The sequence below is a fragment of the Dendrobates tinctorius genome, unplaced genomic scaffold, assembly GCF_039654945.1.
Source record: "Dendrobates tinctorius isolate UK_male_01 unplaced genomic scaffold, ASM3965494v1 ptg000058l, whole genome shotgun sequence".
Lineage (NCBI taxonomy): Eukaryota > Metazoa > Chordata > Amphibia > Anura > Dendrobatidae > Dendrobates > Dendrobates tinctorius.
The window spans coordinates 1,456,044-1,468,599 of record NW_027361726.1 but is presented as its reverse complement, the minus strand read 5'-3'; the positions used below and the strand labels follow the sequence as shown (position 1 = coordinate 1,468,599).

The window sequence follows — 12,556 nt, the reverse complement described above, 5'->3', positions numbered from 1 at the left end:
CAGCGCACGATACTTACCATTCACACACAGCGATCCTGACGTCCTCCCGCCCGCCTCCACGCGTCGCTCGTCGTCACAGCAGGAAGTCTCAGCAGGAAGCGCCCGACAAGAAATGGAGCCGGACATTCTCGCGCGATCAGCGATGGACAGCGGGGGAGCCGGTCGCTGGTAAGTATCACACATAGCGATATCGCTAGCAATATCGCTATAACGTCACAAAACCAGTGACGTTTTAGCGATATTGCTAGCGATATTGCTTAGTGTAAAACCCCCTTAAGAGGATGAAGTTTTTCCTGTTTTGATTTTTTTTTTTTTTTGCAACCCCCTTGTTAAATAAAGCCGACATCACAATCAATAGGTGACCTCTGGAAAGTATTAATTTCACCTTAAAAAGCAATGGTTTACCCCTTCTAAAATTAATGATGTCACCTTTGTGCCCCTCCAAAAGTTTATACATGCCTAATCTGGGCAACTAAGCTGTGACGGACACAGATGGAAGAGGGGCCCTGTGCACGGACAGTATAAGGGCTCTGTGAAAAAGCCAGATTGTATCTTCATTTCTCAGACAACCATGTTTTGGCAAACCAAGAAGAATGACTTTCAAGCTGATATAACATATACCATAATGTGCGTTTATCTTTGACTATTGATGTCTATTGATATGCTAATTGTGTATTGTATTCCGGAACCAGTTTGTTGACTGTGAAAGTAGATAGGGAAAGGCTGTGAGGGTGGACTGAAGGACATTGGGTAAATCTAAAAGTAGATCACATGCCTCGGGTATAAAAAGAGACTTATTTTCTTCTGGTTGGTGTCACTCTTCAGGATCTCTGCTGAGGGTACATCGGACCCAGCTGAAAAGAACACAGGACTGCTGTCGGTTATCTCCCTACCCTTGTCGCTATCTCCTCTCTGCGTGCAGATCACAGGTGGAGTATCGACCCTGGGAGCTCGGACATAACATCTACCATTATCTCGGCGAGTCAGCGGAAGGGTGAGACCCTGTAAGGTGCACCATCTTGGGGTAAATGTTGGAATTGTTCTGTTTGCTATTGGGTGTTTGGTTCAATAAAGTATTGCCACACTGTTTTACCGTAACCCTGTGTTGTCTGCGTACTGTATTGCCCATGGGGAGATAGAGCGGGTGTTCAGTGGTATGAGCCCTGGTCCTTGCAGTCTTGCTAAAGGCAGCCCGGCCAGCGGACAAGAGCACCCACTGACCCCATTTCTCCACACTTGGTGGCAGCAAGTGGGACACTACTCAGCCCGGTGGAACCAGGGTAGTTGCAGGGGACTGGTGTTCGTAGACGCTGTCCAGGGCTTCACAACCAGGGAGGCATATGGATCACCCCCAGGGCTGTGGGATACTTGGTACCAGGCCGGTGTCTCAGAGGGTTGTGTCACGATGGCGGTGACCCGGTCCGTGGCCCTGGGTGTCCAATGGGGTAGGTAGGTAGTTCGTGACGCCAACTGTGGTGCTCGGTAATGAAGGTGTTAGGCCGACGCTGCGGTGCGGATCCTCTGGGACAGATGGTGTGGCGCAGCAAGGATGTAATAGCTCTCCACAGGTAGAGCTGTAGTCCCAGGGCAGCAGTAGTATAGATGTTGAGGGAGATGGTGTAGTGTTAGGCACAGAGATGTAGCAGTGCTGAGTGGGTTGGCGCAGGAGAAAGGCAATGACACAGCTGAATGCAGTTCCAATTCTTTTACTCACGGTTCTGGCACAGACAGGTGCCCACTTCAATGCCGCAGTCTCCAGGTCAGGGACTCAGCCAACTCCCAGGTAGATGGAATTAACCCTTCCAGCACTCCCTTTCGTGTGCCTGTTCCGAATGTCTCCTTTCTAGCACTAATCTGAAGTACTTGCAGTTCTGAATTGCACTCAGGTGCCTCCTTCTCGATGTTACTTAAACTCCACTCGTATGACAGGTGGCTGTAGCCTGCTTCGGGGACTCCATCAACCATGTCTCGGCTCACACCTAGGTTGCCACTGTGTCTTCGAGTCTTCGGTGGGAATAGAGCAATCACAACTCCTATTCCTCTGGTTTCTGCTGCAGGATCGTTAGTATCACAAACAGCCTTGGATACCGGCGCCCAGCGTTGGCGCAATGAACTTGGGGAAAGGCTCTACTCTAGCCCTCGTCCCCAGTCTCTCTCCTCCTCACGTTCCGTTCTTATCTATCTTCCTTCTGAACAACTGATCTTTTTCCTTCTCTTTCCTTGCCAACAGCTCCTGCTTACAGGAGGCTGCTGCAAACACGTTCTCTCCCTATCCCTCCGCCGGGGATTATCACAGTCGAGAGTTCTCCTCTCCGCTCCTCCCTGCGGGGAACTTCTGCCTTCCTCCCCCTCTCAGGGGATTCTGCTCCCAACTTCCTAGCTGGTGAGGTGTTACCATCTTACCTGAGAAGTGGGATACTACACCTCAGGAGGAGGTGCAGTACCTCTGTGGGGACTAAACCCACAGGGGTGCCACACATACAGACAGACCCAGCAGACCATTAATGATGCATACACAGCAGGTTTCGGATGCCACGATGTCCAACCCCACCAACTTGGCCTTGGGAAAAGGACCAGAGTGGATGTATAGCTGTAACATGAAACAACAACTACAGGAGCTGTGCCAGCTTCGGTGGATTGAATACCAGATCACAAACACTCGGTCGGATTTGATCAAGGAATTAGTTTGTTGGGATGCCCAGAATGTTGTGGAGGACAATGAAAACTCTGCTGAGTTGGACCCAGAGGAATTGCCAGAGCCAGGACCCTGTGCCGGTCCGGAATCTACCCAGTCACCTGCAGCCCGAATCCAGAAGTTGTTGGTCGCATTGGGATCTGGAGCCTCAAGTGGTGAAAGAGTTTGTGTTATGGAGTCAGTTTTGGGAGTTCCAGTACCCCTACAAACAGAATCAGACCCTAACCCCATGGTAATCTCCCAACAAGGAACACAGCTCCGCTACAGAGATGTGCAAGTGTTTAATGAGAACAACACTGAAGTGGATGAAAATTTGCAAGATTTTGAGACTTTAATGCTGATGCATCAGGTGCCCCAAACTGATTTGGCTAAATACCTGTGGACTAGTTTGACTGGAGAGGCACGGGATTCTGCCCGGTCACTTGGGGCTCAATACTGCCAGGATTAAAGAACTATTAATGACACCCTGCTGGCACTTTTTACCATCACCCCCGAGAGATATTGCACCAAGTTCTGGACATTGTCTTGCCAGGGGGTCTCCTATGTAGAATTTGGCAGTCAACTCTGGAGACACTGTAACCGCTGGCTTGACAGTAGGGCTGCCCACTCTGTTGCTGCCCTTCGGGACATGATCATGCTTGATCAACTTATGGAAAAGATGGCTGCAGAAATTCGAGAGTGGGTAGCCGACCTGAAGCCCGACCTTCCAGAGCAAGCAGCCCAATTGGCTGACGAATTTACAGCCAACTGAACCCGTTGGAGACATATGTCCACCAATTCAAGAAGACCCTTCAACCAAAGATTTGACCAACCACCAGGACTAAGGATTACCAACAGTACCCGTGAATTGCTCAACCCACGGCGCTGCTATACATACGAGGATACTGTAACTGACACTCCAAGCCTCCATCAACCCACTCTGAGCCGACGGCGGTGAGTACACTTGACCAGACTGTTGCCATTGACTGGGAGGAGACAGATGGCAAGGAGTTAAGGGAAGCCCAGTTTGCGGACCCCACCCTACAATTTGCCCGCAGTTCGTCCTCTCGACCTGGGGAAACAAATCAGGGGGAGGTGTATAGATTGGAGAATGGACTGCTATATAGGGAAAAGCCCACATCATCTCCAGAGAAACCCTGGACCCGTGTCTATCAGCTCTTCGTGCCTCAGCAGTATCGGCCCCAACTCCTGCGCTTGGCACATAACATTCCTGCAGCTGGGCACATGGGGGTGAGAAAGACCAGGACTCAACTACTGCTTAGTTTCTTTTGGCCAAAGGTCGCTCAAGAGGTACGGAAATATGAAGCCTCTTATCCGGTTTGTCAAAGGATGGGGGAGCACCCTGTCGTGCCCCGCTACAATCTATGTCCTTGATAGGTGAACCTTTCCAGAGGGTTGCCTCGTCTCAGTCTACCATCCTTCCCATGCACTCCACAGTTCATCACCACCATACATCTCCCTCGTCTGTCTACCACCCTAACCGTACCCTCAGTTTTGCTAATGACCTGAGGTTAACATCTTCAATAATCACAACCTCCCACTCCCATCTCCAAGGCTTCTCTTGTGCTGCCCCAATTCTTTGGAATGCACTACCCAGGATAATTCGATTAATCCCCGATGCCACAGTTTTAAGCGTACCCTAAAAACGCATTTCTTTAGACTGACCTTCCGCCTCAACACATTAATCTAACTATCCCTGTGTTGCCCATTCAAAATTTTCTTCAGATCCAGGATCCTAGAATCATGTTCTCAAAATTTTTATGCATTTAATAGCCCTATGTGTTTGTACTTTTACACATTCTGGCTGGTAATCGGTTCATGCAGCATAACATGAACACCCGATTTATTTCATTATGGCTGGTCAGAACAACAAAAGCAATTATTACCATCCACCTCTCATGTTTCCCCTATTTCCTCATAGAATGTAAGTTTGCGAGCAGCCGGACCCTCACTCCTCTTGGTACGTGTTGATTTATGTGATTATTGTTATGCTGTAATGTCTTTTATTGTCAGTACAAGTCCCCTCTAAAATGTAAAGTGCTGAGGAATATGTTGTTGCTATAGAAATTATTATTAATATTCCTCCACTCACAACCAGCACTGAAGAGAGAATTGCACTAGTTTTGGCCAAAGGGCTCCGTTAAGGTTCAGCAAATAAATCCTTTTTTTAACTCTTCTATCCCCACTCCTGCCAAGTCCGATGAAAGTTGTGAGCCCAATGTCCCCACGGAGTGATCCTTGACAGATGTGACGTTCTCCGAGACTCTGTTTTTGGCAGAGATCTGAGTGAGCCTTTCTCAGAGGAACCTAAAACCTCAAGAATTTGCACGTTCTCGCTTGCTGACATGTCGTTGTGCATCTCATTGTTTAACTGCTCATTCCTACCAAACGTGCATGCACAAAGCCGATATAAAAGGACTTAATATGGTGCACATGCTGGGACGAGGCCAGATAAGAGTGAGGGAGGAAGCTGTTGATTGACACATTGCGTGCTGTCATATCAGCTGCTTGAGGAACTCTGTCATCCTGGCTAAAAATGTCATCAGTGTTGAAGAAACTTCTACTGTATGGTTCAACCAGCGGGGTTAGATATTAACTATTTTTATTCTCTTGAGCCCCCAATCTTTGGCTTGTCCACAGTTGCCAAATTACTACTTCAAGTCTCCAGCTTTCAGTGCTTGTGAGTGTTGTAACTTTGTAACGGTGAGAGAGTGGAGAGTTGTAGACCACTCATCTACGGTCAAGTTGACAAGCCTGGGCAGACATCTTCTCCAATGGTGGGGTTCTAAACTGCTGATTAACAGGGGGATGATTAAGTTTTTCAGTAAAGACCTAATTTCCAAGGAGGAGGTGACACTGACGCATTTCAAGCTCATTGCATGTGTGATATCTAGAATATGATTTCATAGGACTTCAGGTTAGACTTAGAATCATAGAGTTGGAAGGGACCTCCTGGGCCATCTGGTCCAACCTCCTGCTCAAAGCAGGATTCGCTAAATCATCCCAGACAGATGTCTGTCCAGCCTGTTTGAAGACTTCTATTGAAGGTGAACTCACCACCTCTCGTGGCAGCCTGTTCCACTCATTGATCACTCTGTCAAAAAGTTTTTCCTAATATCTAATCTGTGTCTCCTCCCATTCAGTTTCATCCCATTGCTTCTAGTCTTTCCTTGTGCAAATGAGAATAAAAATGATCCTTCTACAATGTGACAACCCTTGAGATATTTGTAGACAGCTATTAAGTCTCCTCTCAGTCTTCTTTTCTGCAAGCTAAACATTCCCAAATCCTGCAACCTTTCCTCATAAGACAGGGTTTGCAGACCGGTCACCATTCTGGTCGTTCTTTTCTCAACTTGCTCCAGTTTGTTGATGTCTTTTTTAAAATGTGGCGCCCAAAACTGGACACAGTATTCCAGATGAGGTCTGACTTCACCACTGGGCAATAATATTATGTGACATATTGCCGATCATTATGTATATATAGTCTTTTGGGCCCCAGGTCAACTTTTGGACCTGGGTCGCTCCCAAAACCAGCAGCTTGTTGTTTGGAAACGTGGGCCCTTGTGGCTCTGCTAAGGTCTATAAAGATATATGTTCCCTCTTCATAAATATACATAACTATCGATAAATATACATGACACTCAAGTCTTCTGTAGACTATATATGTTTATTGTGTACAGATAAATACAGTGACTCACTGGTGACGTTCTCTCTGATTTTAGTTCTTTATTGCCCATGTTCTTCTCCATCCGGCCCAGACCACCATTACACCTTCCTCCATCAATATCTTGGACATCTACAGTGCAGGACCTGCAGATGCCATGGCGCATGCGCCAACGTTATTGGTGGATACCGGTCACATGACCGGGTTCAAAGGCTATTTCAAGGCCCTACTGGGACACTTATAGCTATCTCCTCCTTGATAAAGCGGCGGGGGACATCGCAAAACGCGCGGCGGGGGCTCCACTGCTGGGCTCTCCTCTCCATCCCCTCCCTGGTAAGTCGCCTTATGGATGTCTCTGCAACTTTTTGGGGGCACTTTTTCACGGTATAATTATACTATGTCCCGACAGCAGGCAGCACTGGTATCTTATCTGGCCATTGATTTATAGAGACTTAGCCTTTTGACGCTGACATGGTACTATGATATGAGATAGGACAAGTGCTATATTCCCTATTGTGTTACTTGCCGGGTTTTCCATCTTGGGGAGGTTGAGGGATGCTCCATGGGATTTATTGCCCACATTCATTCATGAGCACTTCTTTGTTATTTGCTTTGTACTATTGGTATTTAATAAAGAATTTTGATATTTTTTATATTAAAGTGACTGCGTGCTCTTTTGCTTCTCCTGGTATCTATACTAGATTCTGAGCTTATGCATATGGTGTTGGAGCAGGGTTGTCCCTTGTCTCCATATCACCTTACATTTATGGGATTATTGCTGCCAACATCTTGTTTCTGCAGAATGTAACTCACGGAAATTCTTCACATGGAGGAAAAATAGTTGGTAAAAACTGTGCTGCTGGATCTGTATTCACAATAAAGATTCCATATGCGGCTTCTGATCATCCATGTGGTTTCGAAGTTACCACACTTCTTCATTAGGAGAACACAATAATGTGAACAAGTGGACTTGTTCTGAGAAGAAACGTGTTAACTTCGAAACATGTTGTTCTTTATTATGGATACAAAAGCAGCAGTGCAGTTTTCACAACTGTTTCTTCCTCCATTTGATCACTACATTGGATTCTCCAGCCTGTTTGTCTTACAGCAGCTGGCTCTACTAACTTCCAAAGCGCAAACCTATGTTGTGATATACAGAGCCTCACCAGGTGGGCACTGCTGCATCCCCCAATACCTCACTGCTTTATTCACCAAGACCCTATTGCACTTGTTTTGTCTCCTTGTCTTGCTAACACAGAAATTCTTGGCTCATCACTTTTTCCTATAAACAACCCCCATAATGCCCTGCACAGTAATAATTCCCCTCTGCTTAACCGCGCACCCTTCTACCTCAACACGGTTATAGCCCCCCACTATGCAATGTCCTTCTTTCTCTGTACAATAATTATTTGCCCTTTGTGCTCCCATATAATAATAATGCCCCTTTGTAGCCCACACAAAGGCAATGTCTTCTTTCTGCCTCCATACACTAATGATAAATCCCATGCTCCAATCTTGGTGGTTATGGTGCTCCTATAACGAGTGACCACATCTCTCTCTTATTCCACTCATCATGTGATGTCGTTGTGCCACCTGCCGTCACCCGTACATCACCAACCTCTCGCTCTGGCTCACTCTGCCTTGCTCGCTCTGGCTCACTCTGCCTTGCTCGCTCTGGCTCACTCTGCCTTGCTCGCTCTGGCTCACTCTGCCTTGCTCGCTCTGCCTTGCTCGCTCTGGCTCACTCTGCCTTGCTCGCTCTGGCTCACTCTGCCTTGCTCGCTCTGGCTCACTCTGCCTTGCTCGCTCTGGCTCACTCTGCCTTGCTCGCTCTGGCTCACTCTGCCTTGCTCGCTCTGGCTCACTCTGCCTTGCTCGCTCTGGCTCACTCTGCCTTGCTCGCTCTGGCTCACTCTGCCTTGCTCGCTCTGGCTCACTCTGCCTTGCTCGCTCTGGCTCACTCTGCCTTGCTCGCTCTGGCTCACTCTGCCTTGCTCGCTCTGGCTCACTCTGCCTTGCTCGCTCTGGCTCACTCTGCCTTGCTCGCTCTGGCTCACTCTGCCTTGCTCGCTCTGGCTCACTCTGCCTTGCTCGCTCTGGCTCACTCTGCCTTGCTCGCTCTGGCTCACTCTGCCTTGCTCGCTCTGGCTCACTCTGCCTTGCTCGCTCTGGCTCACTCTGCCTTGCTCGCTCTGGCTCACTCTGCCTTGCTCGCTCTGGCTCACTCTGCCTTGCTCGCTCTGGCTCACTCTGCCTTGCTCGCTCTGGCTCACTCTGCCTTGCTCGCTCTGGCTCACTCTGCCTTGCTCGCTCTGGCTCACTCTGCCTTGCTCGCTCTGGCTCACTCTGCCTTGCTCGCTCTGGCTCACTCTGCCTTGCTCGCTCTGGCTCACTCTACCTTGCTCGCTCTGGCTCACTCTACCTTGCTCGCTCTGGCTCACTCTGCCTTTCTCTTAATCAAGAAATGAAGTGCTCCTTGGAGACTACAGGGACATTCGAAAGAGTTGTTTTGTTGTAAATCTGACATCAGCATTTAAAGGAGATCGCTCCTATCATTTAGGCTGCTTGTATCACCGGCACCATGAATTAGAGACTGGCTCCTGCATTACTCTGCAGTGTTTTACTTTGAAACACTGCCGCATTTTAGAGGAAAAATGTTGAAAGTACAGTTGGAGTTGAAGTGACTAGTCCAAGAAGTATGTCTCCGCTAGTTGCTCCTGGGCCGCTATACCCAATATGATTGATCTGTCAGTCTAGCTTAAGGGTGTGGAAAAGTCAGTGGGAACAAACCCTTCCAAAGCTCATTCAAAACTCCTCCAAGACTCCTCAAAAACCATTCCAAACTCTTCTAAAACTCATCCAAACTTTTCCAAAACTCGTCCTAAACTCCTCCTGAAACTCTTCATGAACCCCCCAAAAAAGCATTTCCTGAAGTGCTTTACACTTAAAAAAAAAAAATTGTCAATTTGGAATACTTCAAAAATCACCTTGTATTCATACCATAAAGTGTGAAAAGATGGATCTTAAGCCTAACCTAAAATGGATTTCAGACCACAGCGGACTTGATTGGACAATGCAGCCAAGCTGGAGTCTCTGACCACGTGTGTCCTATTAGAACATGGCAAAAATCAGCAGAAAAGCTCCTTTCATAATCTCAGGCCACAGCTGAAATCTGACTGTGACGTCTTTAAGTAAACGTTCACATTGGTTTATTTCAATCAGTTTTATTATAAAAGGGACATTCGACACGCAGGCGGATTGAATTAAATAACGGCTGTGTATACAAATATATTCAACAAAACATTTGTGGAAAAATACAAAATAAGTGCTTTCTGAAAAGTGTCTATTATAAGTCCAATTGTTATTTCTTTCATTATTTGTGATAAACTCACAAATTTTAATTCCTGTTTTTTTTTTTTTTTTTCACAAAAGGGGCTTCACGTATGTCAAGTAAACTTCTTATGAGCCACTCTGCCATTAGAAATTAATTCCACATTACTTGAGTCCGGGTTATTAATAATAAGGCCATTTGTAATTAATTTCTAATTTTACAGTGCAAAGCTACCATGAAAAAAATGTGCAAAAAAAAAAAAAAAATGCAGTGCTTTAAAAACATCAATAAATCTGGTATTGCCTTTTAAAGGGGACCAGTCGCCGGTTTAAAAGTGGTGAGTTTTTGCTGTTATTTTTATTCCCGCTGATCCCTTGAGTATTCTGTCATTTGCTTTTTTTCTAAATCCACCATACGGTATCAGAGATATGGGCTTTTATATTTCGTGCTACGTTTTATGGATTTTATAAAGGGGGTGTGGCATACAGGATTCCTTGGGGGTGTGACTAGCCTGCTCCTCATAATTACACTGTAAGCCACACCCCTTTAGAGAGACCACAAAAAAGTGCACTGAATAAAAAGGCCCATATCTCTAGAACCGTATGGCAGATTTAAAAAAAACAAAACGAAGAAACAAGACAATGAGAGGAACAATGGAAATAAAATGAGAGTAAAACTGGCCACTTTTAGCCTAAAATTTAAAATGTATTTTTCCACTTGAAAATATAGAATTCCAGCAGAGTAATTGGCACAATACTAGATCACGCTTTATAAATCTATAATATAATTATAAGTGCTTCCTGGACAACGTAATCCATCCTTAGTATTAAGTTCTTAAAAAAAAAAAAAAAAAAGACATAAGGGAGGATCGTTGGATAGAAGAATACATCATAGCGGTGGCACCAGGGCCGGATTGGCCATCTGACAATTCTGGTAAATGCCAGAAGGGCCTGTCTGGTCATGGGCCTTGTCTGCTACCTTGTTAGCAGAATCAGTGTTCACAAGACACCCATACTGTTAAGAGTTGTGACGGAGCACAAAGTCGATGACTCCGTCACTTACCCCAGCAGGCCATGGGTATCATTAGAAATATGGGTTTTGTAGTAAATCTTGCTTTCCTCCATCCAGGGTAATATTAGTTATATATCCCCATCTGGTGTTTGGGAATGGGGACAACATGGGCCTGCATGTTTTCAAATGCCAGGACTGAATTTCAGCCCCGGTCCGTACCTGGGTGGCACCACGCCAAACCGAAATCTAATGAAAATGCCCTGTGGTTCCTTAGGAGAGATAAGAGACTAAGAAGTTATTTACAGCAGATCTGTCAGATGTCACAGTACAAGCTTAGACCAGATGGGGCTGGTGTACTCACTCTTAAAAAGTACCATGTCAGTATGGCTGTCTATCTAGAGCTGGCTCATTAAAATGTCAGGTGTGAATGTTTCATTAAGGTTTATACAGTCATGGTGACATATATTTTCAAAGTAAGTCCACCGTTTCAGCAGGTCTAAAAGCTTGATTTAATTATCCATCTTTGTATAGCGAAATCTACTGACAGATCCTACTTTTTAAAAGGGATGTCCCATCAAAGCAAACTTATGCACCATTAGGACATGTGGACACTATAGGAGGGGACCCTGGACGGGCATATATGGGGCAGTCCGGAGTCCTGACTGTAGGGCTGTGTATTGTGATGCCAGCCTTAGCTAATAATGGGTCTTTTCTGTAAAGTAGTAGAGTTGCCCGAGCACAAACGGTTTGCAGGTCCCAGGTCCAGCGGCCACGACGGCACTACATGCAGAACGATGAAGGCATTATGGTTCTCCTGTCTGACTACAGTGAGGACCACAGGTAGATCTTTACAAGCGGACACCCAAATCTGTGGTCTGATCAGTGACTCTTTCCTCAGAACAGAACTCCCGTCCCCAATGTGCTGCTCCATGATGTGGTCGCTGACGGCGTGCACCATCTTGTTATATGATCTCAATCAGACGTTACTTGGCGTTCCCTCGACACTGCCCGTCATGTACACAGCGTAGAACGGCCATGGCGGTTTATTACGCTGTCACAATCCCTAGGTGTCCAGTTTTTCTCCCCATGCAATTTTGTTACCATCAGATAAACTCTTCTGGGAAATCCCATACGTAGTGTCGGCAAAGTTTAGCTTAGTGTTGGTGGACAGCCGCGTGCTGAGGGAAGGGGAGCCTCGGCTGCTCCCTGAGCTAAAAGAGGTCCGACAACAAAGCACCGAGCGCATCAGCCGGAGCACGGAGGGGCGCAGGATGGTAAAAATCCACGGGTCAATTATTGAATTTACCGACAAAAATCTCAAGGCCAAAAGGTCCATTTTGTCATCTCCTTTATCACCGTCCACTCTGTTAATATAAGCTCGTACCTGAAAAACACAAAGTCAAAAGATGTGTGAATGACGTCCTGGGGGTTATGGTACCATGGAATGCATCAGTAATCTTTATACATTATCAGAAGCACTTTCCAATATGTAAAAGTTACCTACTCTTCCTATATATTACAGCTATTTAGTATTCACATATTACATGCAATGTCTACATAGTAGTGTCATACTGTACAAATAAAATGCACCCTATGGTGCCCACATCATAGTATGTAAAAATTGCATAATATACATTGCCATACAGAAAAAGATGTGAGGGCGGAGGAGTTCTTATCAATATATTTTATAATTTATCCCAAATTAATCATGACCTATTGTGCATGAATAATACCACCCCATAGAGTTCACAAGATATACTTTGTAGCGCCATACTGTGCCTAGAAAAAGTGCTCTATGGTGCCCACATCATAGTACCGTCTGGTACCTAAATAATTGTATTATGCAACTCTTTAT

The 12,556-nt window shown here is 46.0% G+C and overlaps 1 protein-coding gene across 2 annotated transcripts in view; it reads right to left on the bottom strand.

The window, feature by feature from the left end:
- Window positions 1–9,567: 9,567 nt before the first annotated feature.
- PTGER2 (prostaglandin E receptor 2) overlaps window positions 9,568–12,556 on the bottom strand; it is a 102,878-nt gene continuing 99,889 nt past the window's right edge. Inside the window, exon 2 of one of the 2 annotated variants that reach the window (XM_073577922.1) lies at window positions 9,568–12,085. In XM_073577922.1, coding sequence (XP_073434023.1) covers window positions 11,765–12,085 — 321 coding nt within the window. In that variant the 3' untranslated portion in view covers window positions 9,568–11,764. The remainder of the gene's footprint in view (window positions 12,086–12,556) is intronic. The other variant, XR_012232674.1, reaches the window with a different exon arrangement.